Source organism: Chiloscyllium plagiosum, chromosome 17 (genome assembly GCF_004010195.1).
Source record: "Chiloscyllium plagiosum isolate BGI_BamShark_2017 chromosome 17, ASM401019v2, whole genome shotgun sequence".
NCBI classification, from domain to species: domain Eukaryota; kingdom Metazoa; phylum Chordata; class Chondrichthyes; order Orectolobiformes; family Hemiscylliidae; genus Chiloscyllium; species Chiloscyllium plagiosum.
The window spans coordinates 36,375,623-36,386,851 of record NC_057726.1 but is presented as its reverse complement, the minus strand read 5'-3'; the positions used below and the strand labels follow the sequence as shown (position 1 = coordinate 36,386,851).

General features: G+C 39.8%; 1 protein-coding gene across 12 annotated transcripts in view; it reads left to right on the top strand.

Moving 5' to 3' along the window:
* The window catches only part of znf536 (zinc finger protein 536), a 579,146-nt gene that overhangs the window by 419,867 nt on the left and 148,050 nt on the right, over positions 1-11,229 (top strand). For 11 of the 12 annotated variants that reach the window (XM_043706853.1, XM_043706851.1, XM_043706855.1 and 8 more), the window contains one exon: positions 2,072-2,224. The exons of the other annotated variant lie outside the window; for it this stretch is intronic. In XM_043706853.1, the coding sequence (XP_043562788.1) occupies positions 2,072-2,224 (153 nt within the window). The remainder of the gene's footprint in view (positions 1-2,071; positions 2,225-11,229) is intronic. 12 annotated transcript variants of the gene reach the window in all.

Here is an 11,229-nt window from a genome sequence, read left to right as displayed (position 1 = left end):
AAAAAAGCCACCATTTCGACTGGGACAACACATCTATCCTGGGACAGGCACAGCAAAGACATGCCAGAGAATTCCTAGAGACCTGGCACTCCAACCACAACGCCATAAACAAGCACATAGATCTAGATGCCATCTATCAACCCCTCAGAAAATGAACAGGAAATGACATCACCACAAACCCCAGGAACCCCATCCAGGAGAAAGATATAAATAGAAAGCAGGAGACAACAGCTTCGCTTCACTTGGAGGTCACCACTGATGATGTTACCTAGCCAGGTAATGAAATGTCTGGATATCAAACCTACAGCTCAGCGAGCAAACCTACACCCTAAATCTCAACCTGAGCTACAAACCTTCACAAACTTTGCAAGGATACAGACCAGCAACAACACTTACAAAGAACAACTTCCTTTGTGAAGGGTGCCTAGAGATAAAAAAAATTCTCCAGTTTTGAAATGGTCGACAAATCAGAATTAGGCGGACAGTATTAAACAAGGGACCTACCACTCTAACAAGTCTGAAGACAGTACATTCTGTGAATGCTATAATACATGCTGACTGCCTATTTGTGAGATCTGGGGAGAGATGAAGTAGGGGTCAACGTAATGTAGTTACATAGATGATTATATAATGGCTTACATAACTATGAGGTAAAAAGCTTGGGGAGGTATTGTGTAAACTAATGGCTCTGAAGAAGTTAACACATTGGCTCCACCCATTCTACTAATGATACACACCACAGGTGGAAACAAAGAATTCTAATCCAGATTTCAAGCATTGATGTACCGTAATTTCAATCCAAATCAGGCCAGTCACTTCAGAGGATGTAAACTAGAATGAATTAATGGGTAACCTAAAATTTTTTGAAGAAGTGTTTTCTAATGCTTAATGTTACTTCTTCTGCTAAAATATTGAGAATAAGTTTCCATGTAATGTATAAGATTCAGAATCATTAGGAACATTAAGGGGAATTAATGACCTGGTGGTAAATCACTAGATCGTTAATCTAGAGACCGAGGTAATGTTCTGGCACTTGATTTCAAATCCCGTCCATGGCAGATGGTGGAATTTGAATTCAATAAAAAGCTGGAAGTAAAAGTCTAATGATCACCATGAAATCATTGCTATTTGTTGGGAGAAAACAAATCTCGATTATTAATGTCCTTTATGGAAGGCAACTGCCCTCCTTACCTGGTCTGGCCTACATGTGACTGCAGACCCACAACAATGTGGTTGACTTTCAACTGCCCTCTGGGCAATTAGGGATAGGCAATGAATGCTGGCCTAGCCAGTGACACCCACATTTTCTGAATGAATTTATTGACAGTTCAGCGAGAGAAGTTAAATAAGAGTACCACGCTTTAATAGGCACCAAGCTCTTTTCCTGTCCTCAAGTTTTTCTCATGTGCATTTTCTTTGTTCTTTAGATAATTCCCATATTGTTTTCTGGCACCTACCTCTGATGAATAATTGTCTCTATGATCTCTCTTCCAAGTTAGATCATTTTTAATCGCACAAAGTGCTGATTAATGCAGTATCTGCATTCATGGTTTTGTGCACTTCAGCCACCTTTGAACTTGGTTATTTTAAATTGGGAACCATTAACTGAAGGCTAAAATGCAGAAACAAAATATTAAAAATTATAGCTGATACAACTCCTGAAAACAGGGCAATGTTAGAGTGAGATGAGACCAGCGAATACTGCCTCTGATATGATGGTCATGTAGCAACTATTGTTTTACTTTCAGCTTTTGCTCTGGTAGTCTCCTGCACAGCTCTATGAAGCCTGAATAATATACAGAATCAGGCATGCTGCTGATGCAGCTGTTTCCATTTTTTTTGTATTATTAATGTAAATGAAATATGCCATCTGCTACTAAAAGATGATGATGGGATAAACTAAAAAAAGTGAAAAAATAAGCAACATGTGAGTTGTCAGCACTCTGTCAGCTTCCAATGCGAAACAGAAAGATGCACTATTGACAAGATTGACTTTATGTTGCGTTAGCAAAATCAGTGCAGAAAGTTTAATGTCTGTTGTAATTATGGTGCTAATTTGTGTGCATTGTAGATGTAGGAGAGGAAGTGGGAAGGCCTGCAGGAATACAACTGCCTTCTTTACTGAGAGATCGAGCCCCTGGATCAACCACGAGGGATTGTCCTTACTGTGGGAAATCGTTCAGAACATCCCATCATCTGAAAGTTCACCTGCGAATACATACAGGTGCGTGTACTTTCTTGAAATTCCACATAGATAGTACCTAAATGACATTTAGGATATCTGTAATCTTAAATGACATTTAGGATACCTGTTTCTCTTGCAGATAATAGTTTTGCCAAGGATTGACTTTGGTAGGGTCTATATTTAAATGTTTACCAGGTAGTTAATCTATCCATCAAATCTAACATACAGATCACTCTTGTTAGAAAGCACATGATTAAGTTAGTGTAAATAAAAGAATATCACTTGAGGTTAGTTTGTGTGCATATGACATTGGTTAAACTAATATTAATACCAATTTTAGTGAGCATCCTCTCAAGCTAATGGTATTATATTGCTTTGATTTTTGGGGACTCAACTTCAATAAATGAAACAGTCCCACTAATCAATCAGAGATTAAATTTTAATAAATCATGCAGTATTTTGTAACAAATGCAAGTATTTTCTGTTTACATCATCGTGAATTAAGTAAATCGAATACTCGATCAACAAATGAACACAGAAGACTCTGGAAATAATCAGCAAGGCTGGCAGCATCTAGTGAGAGAGGAATAGTGTCCACGTTTCAGGTCAATGATTATCATTCAAAACCGGTCACTAACTTGTCTGTGACACCTGTCACCAGAAAACTTATACTTTCCACACTAAAACATAAATCATGCCAGACTTAATTTCTTTTAAAGCTAAATTTGTTTTTAAGAAGACCTTTTTTTAGATATTCTGTTGTCATTAGTCCATGAGGAACTCCTCGGACTGTAGCTATAATGCAAGCTTTCGATGCAAACCTGTCCATTATTCTTGCAGTCTCTTGCCAGTGATGGCACTGTGTCACCATATGTTTTGCAGCTCTTGAGTATCTGTGCTGTGGAGAAGCTCCAATCTCTGCTTTTTGAATTATCAGGGTATTGACTACAAATAATGCCAAATCAATAAAAAGCGAGGAGAGAATTTATGGTCGAGATCTACTGCTGAGAGCCGAAGAGGGTCCCTGCTGTAGCTGATCATGATGTACACTGCTCATTTGTCATTTTACCCTGGAACATTTGTACCTTCTGATGCTCGTTCCAGCAGGGATTCTACAGCAGAGTTGGAAGGTCAAGTAGTGAAATGCATTTTCAGTCAAATTGAATTTCTTTTCTTATTGTAAACTAAAGAGCCAATCCTTAAAGTTGGTCTTCAATTCATTGAATCACACATAGTTTAAATGGACCTGTCAATTCCAACCAGACACAGACCCCAAAACTGACAAAGCTCACCTCCTCCCCCCCATTATGCTCAGTCTCCTCACACACAATAATGCTCACCTTTCCTCACCTGCACTGCCCAATAATAGTAATGCCTTTGACATGACTGCACAGCAGCCAGAGATTCCAGAAAGTGATTCTGAAGGGTGTGAACAGTGCCTGAAGGTGAGGAGGATTGATGGTGAGCCAGGCAGGAATGAGTACTGTCAGGAGGGGCTAAGGATTGTTGTGAGGGGTTTGAGTACTTTAACAGGAGTGAGCATTGTTGCAAGATGGTTGAGCATTTCACAGCAGTAAGGGTGAAAGAGTGAGTCTTGAGCATTATCGGAGGATGTGGAGCAGTGTTGGGATAGGGATGAATATTATTGTAATTGCTTGGGTGCTGGAAGGCTTTGGCACTTCAGCATATTTACTTAGAATTATGCTCCTAAAGAGGTTTTAGATCTGCTGGGAAAAGATCTAAGTAAATCTGTGTAAAAACCAGGATGTGTAAATGGCAACATTTCTATAGTTATGGCTATCTGATTCCACTGTCATAGTAGTGTCTCAGTAAGCAATCCAGGCAGGTTAAAAACAGCATCTGTAAGTTTGAACTTCCCATGTAAGTATTGCACATCTGTTCCCAGTGTAACTGAGGACTTCCTCAGGGTCCCAAAATGCATCAGAAATATGGGTTGAGTCTTTTGCTCTCCCGTGTCAGAGGATATTTACCATTGTCTCACAAATTAGCCCAGAATTATATCTACAAAGCCTAGTATGGCTATTCATCATTCTTTTACCCATTTCACCTTAAAATTACATTTGGTCATCCAGATCTGATGCTTTGAGAGATTGGCAATAATTAATTCAAAGACTTGTGCAATGTGTAATGTACATATTCTGGTCATATTTACAGACGCCTCTAGTAGGTACAATTTTGTCTCATTTTTATGTTAATATGTATAAAGTTAAGAATAGTATCACGGTCAGCACACATGGTGGGCAGATGGGCCTGTTCCTGTGCTGTACTATTCTATGTTCTGTGTTTTATGTTCATCTGCCAGCATTTTATAATGAAAACATAGATGAATAATATCTATCAAAAGGAAAGCAAGAAAAGGACTTGAATTTATATAGTATCTTCCATGACCTCAGGATACCCCAAACTATTTTATAATCAAAGAGAACTTTTTTGAAATGTAATCACTGTTGTGATGTAAGTTTTGCAATAGCCAATTCAAGGACATTGCCCACAGACAGCAATTAAAAAGGAAAAAAAAGAAGAAAGAAAGAAAGGCTTACTCTTGAAGAATTTAGAAACATAGGAACTAGAGAGCAGTGGTGAGAGTAACAGCCAATGGGAGAACAGGGCCACCAAGCTCACTTTACAACAGGTCTCACTCCAAAAAGTAAATGTTTGTCATTACCTGACAGGATTCTGAGCCTCTGGACATACTAATTTCCATCAGGCCAATGAATCTTACCTTCTGCTTGTGGAACCTGTAAGGTAGGTCTAGCCTCCCGCAAGCTGTAACTTTCTGCTCTGACTGAAAACAACAAATGCTGGAGATAACAGCGGGTCAGGCAGCATCTGTGGAGAGAAAGCAAGCGATGTTTTGAGTCTAGATCTGTAACAAGCAGATTATTTCTACTTATGTTCCAATTGATGCTGTCACTACTTCAGTTGATCATCCTTGTGCACACACCATAAGTGACAGTTATGCTGATCTGATAGATCAGGGCTGTAAAGTGGAAATCAGATACACACATTCCCAGAGCTGTCAAACCAATTTCTCAGTGCAAGCATTTTGAGCAAAGTCTTTCACACAAGCAGCCAACAAAGAAAGCAGCTGTAAGACATCAGTACTTATTGGCATATTTCCCTGTCCTGTCCTCAGTTCCTTAATTGCTGCTGTATTCCTAGCTTGCTTTCATCAGCTCCAGGAAATCCATGGACTCACAGTTAAATTGCAAAATCCATGCTCATTTCAACGTACATGACCAATTAATATATTGAAATTGGCAACCCATTTGTGTTGAAGGGATTTTGGGCATTCATCCTAATGCAGATGTATTGGATCTCCTATCTCATCTCCTGACTCTCCAAAGCCTTTCCCATACTACAATGCACAAGTCAGGTGTCTGATGGAATGCTCTTCAATTGCCTAGATTGCTGCATCTTCAACAACACTCAACAAACTCCAATATAAAGAAGATCACCTGGTTAGCACCTCATATTAGATTAGATTACTTACAGTAAGTAAGTAACTTACAGCATGGAAACAGGCCCTTCAACCCAACAAGTCCACTCCGACGCCCCGAAGATCCATTTCCCTCTGACTAATGCACCGAATACTACGGACAATTTAGCATGGCCAATTCACTTAACCTGCACATTTTTGGACTGTGGGAGGAAACCGGAGCAAACCCACGCAGACACGGGGAGAACCTGCAAACTCCACACAGACAGTTGCCTGAGGCAGGAATTGAACCCAGGTCTCTGGCGCTGTGAGGCAGCAGTGCTAACCACGGTGCCACCGTGCCTGATATATGATCTTTAACATTAATTCTCTTAATTAACAATGGTGTCTAGTAACTACTAGATTCTTTGCAACATCTCACCAAACTGCATCTTCCATATCTTCAAATTCAATCACCCAGATGGAGAATGGCAGCAGGTGCATGGGAACACCATCACCCGCAAGTTCCCCTCAAAGCCATATACCATCCTGGCTTGGAAATATAGCACTGTGCCTTAACTGTCACAGGGTCAAAACGTGGAACTCAACTGCACTGTAGATGTATCTACATACATGGATTGCAGTAGTTCAAGAATGCAGTTCATCATCACCTTATCAAGGGCAATTATGGATGGACAGTAGATGCTGACTCAGTTCAAGACGCCCACATGCCATATACAAGCAGAAAAAAAATGCACAAGTCAGTGAGTTAGAGTCAGCTTTATAACACATCGTGAATTTTGTCAGTCTTAACCCTCTCCTGCTTCCATGCTCTTCCGCTTTAAAATTCAGCCCAATAAAGGATGTGTGAGTGAGTCATGAAAAGACTGTTCAATATCCTAAGAGGATATTTTCAATTAGTGTAGAGAATCTTCAGGTTCATGGGGGTAGGGGCTCAGGACAGAGGGGTCAGAAGTAAGGGTAGCAAGGCTGCCCTTTCAGAACTATAACTAACCTCCCCTCCCCTTCATGGAAACAGACTTCCCGGAGCCATGTTTTTCAATCAGGTAGAGTGTCTGATCTAGTTCTGAACTAGAAGGTCTCTGACAAATGAGACTGGATGGGAGGCATGGGAAAGCTGTTTGTGTCCCATTTAATCCCTGAGTCACTACTAAATCATATTGGGCTCATGAATAATGGCTGCCAGTTAGCTCAATATTGGCTTATTTGACAACCCAATGCTGACATCCAGGAATCCTATTCAAACCCCTTCTATCCTATATAATGGGAGATGGGGGAGTTCAGCCACTGCTGAACGACTGACCCATCATTGAGCCTCTCCCATCCTTAAGTTGGCCAGCCGCCATGTGTCCCTCTATGATGGGCTGCATTGAACTGAGATTTATGGGCAAGATTATACACTCCTTGAGGACGATGAGGAAGGTGACAGGAAGTACAAATAATTGGATGGGTTGACATGGAGAGATAATTGCCCACTCCTGCCTTTTTGCCACTTTGTCAATCAAATATTGGGTGAGAAGTCTATGGCTGACCTTCTTGACTAGCCAGTGATTAAGGCCCTTAAGGTTAATTGGTCTTCAATTTGTCACCATCCTACTTCCTGACTGCCCAGCAGGTAAGAAATTTGGCTGATTTCCACACTGAGAAAAACAGGGTGGTCTGCCCAACAGATGGGGTGGGTGGTTTCATTGGCCTCAACCTGGGGTCAGAGATGAGCATAAGGGCATCAGCACTGAAGGCCAACCTCTTGCCCTTGTTTCTGACCTGCCTGAACCTCTTCTCCCTGTAATCTGGAAGAAAGACACTCACCTTCTTGCTGTTTCAGCCGCTAAAGCCTGTAGGACCCAGAAGCTGCCAGACTTTGAATGACTTCTGGTGGGACAAAACTTTATAACTAAGGCTCACGATTCACTGAGAAACTTACCAGTCAGAGTGGCTGGTTGGAGCTTGTTCTTGTGAGCTTTTGTTGATGGAGATAGGGAGCCAGCCAGTCGCCCTCAGCACAAATCTCAGCCTGTAACGTTTTGTCAGGAATAGGTCAGTTTTAGGCACTACCTACTTTGCTAAACGCCATTGCTAGTTCCATTATAACCTGAAGCCATCCTCAGCCAACATCATTATTATTTATTTTTGAATATCCTTTCTTGCGAATGGCCAGTGTCATCTTCTTGGAGCAGGATCCCAGCCGTGTCAAATGATGATAACTGAGAGACTGATTTTTATTATCGGGCCAGATGTCCTTCCATTAGTGTTCTGCTGCTGCTGCTATTAATTTTTTCAGGCATTAAACACTTCGAATTTTGCAGATGGCAAATTTAAATATTTAAATAAAGGCCTTAGTGCTCTAATTGTAAAAATGTTGAGAGACCATAGATTACCTCAACAAGTGCTGATGCTGTATATCTACACGTAGGAATATAGATCTCAACATTATAAAATGAATTTTGCTCCAAAATTTTCTCCTCCTATCTGCATTGGCAAAGGAACCATGACTGTGGACTTCGTAATGTTTGCCAGTAATTCCACACAGTGCTGGCACATTTGCTGCCAGATAAAATAGCAAAATCAGCTAGTGTGCAAGCCAAGAAAAAGTGACATTTGCCCAAAGAGAATAAGCTTAGTTCAAATGGCAGAGAAAGCTGGGATTTGAACCGTGTCTCTTTATACGACCCCAATGCTTTGGTCATATATCTAGAGCTGCTAAGTTTTGAAATATGGCATTTTGCACACATTGTGAAGAAGTCAACTGTAGTTGCAAATAAATTCCCACCAGCCTAGAAATGTTGCCTGCTGTCCTATAATGTGTAATCTGGTATCTTGCAATCAACCTTACATTTTGTTTGTGCCATTAATTGTGTTATTAAATAAATAAAATCTTATACAATACTTTCTGAATGATATCTGCATTTTATTAGAAGATTGACAAAAACCTCAACGAAATAATATCCTATAATCTAATGTTGATAATGTATGCTAACAAATACCAAAGTGTGCCAACCCATATTCGTTGTTCAAGTCATTTTTAAATTAATCATTTTAAAAAAAATGATTAATGCATCTGCTAAAATAGTGGTCAAAGGAATGTATTAATGTCATTGAAAGCTAATTATAGGCCGCTACAATTTACTTAACAATACTTGCAGGGAAAAAAATGTTTAGAAACAATTGCCAAATAAACCACACTATTGAGTCAACAGTGACATAAATGAATTTAAAAAGCTGATGAAGGAATTGAAATTTTGACCCCTGCATGTGTGTGTGTTATATGTGAGGTAGGAGCTCTCATGTTCACTCTATCTAGTTCTTTCTCTATCTATCTGTCTCTACCTGTATTGTTAATTACCCTGGTTTTAGTTCAGCACCAGAAAGTGTTGTGTGGAATGGAGCAGTTCTGAGATCAATTTTAATTTGCCAAAAGGGAAGAAAAATGAACTGAGGAGATACTTTAATATTAATTGCAGCAAGAAAGTAGTTCATGGTGTGCTGTTCTGTTCTACTGGATGTGACTTGGGGCCTTAGAAAACAGTATTTTAGTATATTTGTAATGCTGGTCGGCAAGGTAGTTACTGGTGGTGAAGGAGTATTTTATGAAGAGGGTTAAAGAGTTCATGTGAAATGATTAAGTAACCATGAGGAGTGAACAGAACAATGGAATTAGTTTAATGCATAGTCAATTTTATGTGGTGGACTGTTAAATTTTTTAAAAATGTAGTTTTATGAAACTTGCTCTTAAGTGGGCTCTCATTACATTAGCTCTATTCACAAAATAATTAATGTAGAAATTTTAAAGCCTTCCTCATTCTTTAAGATGGTATGCTTTGTGTTTCATGAACAATTTCTTTTCACTTTGTTTTATCTTTCACCAAACAGTCATCAGAGAGTAACTGGTAATTTGCTGGGTCTGGGACTTTACTGTGAAAACGTTGGCAGTCACATTTGTTTATAAAACAGCAGTGCCTACACTTCCATTTCAACCTGCAAAGCACTTGGGGATGGGAAAGACACATGATGTTGGCACAGGATGTTTCACCTACAAAACAGCAGCCTCGGCACTCAAAAAATAACTTATTATGTGAAACATCTTCTGTTGTTTTGAAACAATAAAGCACCTCTGCATATCAATAGAAATGTTATTATTAATGCATGAGACCTGACAGGTGTTGTCAGCAGGTTATTTGCCCATGTAGCATGATAGCTAGTCCTGATACCAACCTCACCTAATTTACACATCTCCTATCAGAGCTCACTGAACAGCAGTCAGAAGCAAGACTCATTGTTACTTACCTTGACATTGGGTGCTAAAGCATTTCCACTACAATCTGGCTGACATCACATAATCCAGCCTAGACTAGGTTTTTCTGATCTGTGCAGTGTGTCAATTCAGTGGATGAACTCATCCAATTATTCTTGATTCTAAATCTTAAATTTGTCTTCAATTTTCACAGAATCTCTTTTTCCATTTTGTTTTTCATTTTGGTAAAATTGCTATTTTGACTCATCTTTGGAGCAGACATCAGCCTCAGTCCTCCAGCTCATGACTGAAGGACTGGAATATTGTCATGGAATTCACCTAGAATCCTTGTAAGAAAAAACTGCAGAGATAGCAGTTTCAATATAATAGTGGATGCAAACTTGGACTGAAAATGTATTAATCCTTTAAGATTTTCTGTAAAAATGGAAGTATGGTAGGGGTCTGAGAGTGTGGATTTTCCTATAACCACTCCAGATATCATTCCATGGTAAGCTGATCAGTTTGGATTAAGTGAGCAGTTGAAACTTATTCTCAGCAGGGACAAGCTAGATGGAGGGACAGGCAGCTTTGGCAACTGAAATCTCTAATAATCTGTCTGAACAGCAGGTATTCTGCTTCTGCTGCTGAGCTGTGTCGATACAGCATTGATCCATGTTCCAACTTATAGTTATATTAAAATTGTCATCTATTACTGACATTTATCTGATGGTGATGGAGTTCATCCGGCAGTTATGTAAAATTCATCTGCTATTAATTTGCAATGATTTTTGTCCTGTTGACTTAATAGCAGAATTAAGTGAGACTTGTCTTAGCTGAAGTTTCAAATTATTGCGAACTGAGATGCATGCAATCACATGTCAGAATAAACTTAGATTTAGAAACAAATCTCCCCTTACTAGTTAACGTGTTCCATCCTACTATTAGCAACTGGCTCCCTGCACTGCACCATCTGGTACTTTCTACTCTGAGAGATCTCCATCACTTTTCACAGCCCTTATAAAATCCCTTACCAAAAACAGAACAAGATTAAATTAAAAACGATTTGTGAATCTGCTGAAAATGTTTTACACAAGGCCAAGCACATTTAAATACACTTTTATAAATAAAATTGTGTAACAGCCTGGCATTACATCAAGGGCACATCCACTAATATCATCTATTGTATCCGTTGCTCCCGATGCGGTCTCCTCTACATTGGGGAGACTGGGCGCCTCCTAGCAGAGCGCTTTAGGGAACATCTCCGAGACACCCGCACCAATCAACCAAACCGCCCCGTGGCCCAACATTTCAACTCCCCCTCCCACTCTACCGAGGACATGGAGGTCCTGGGCC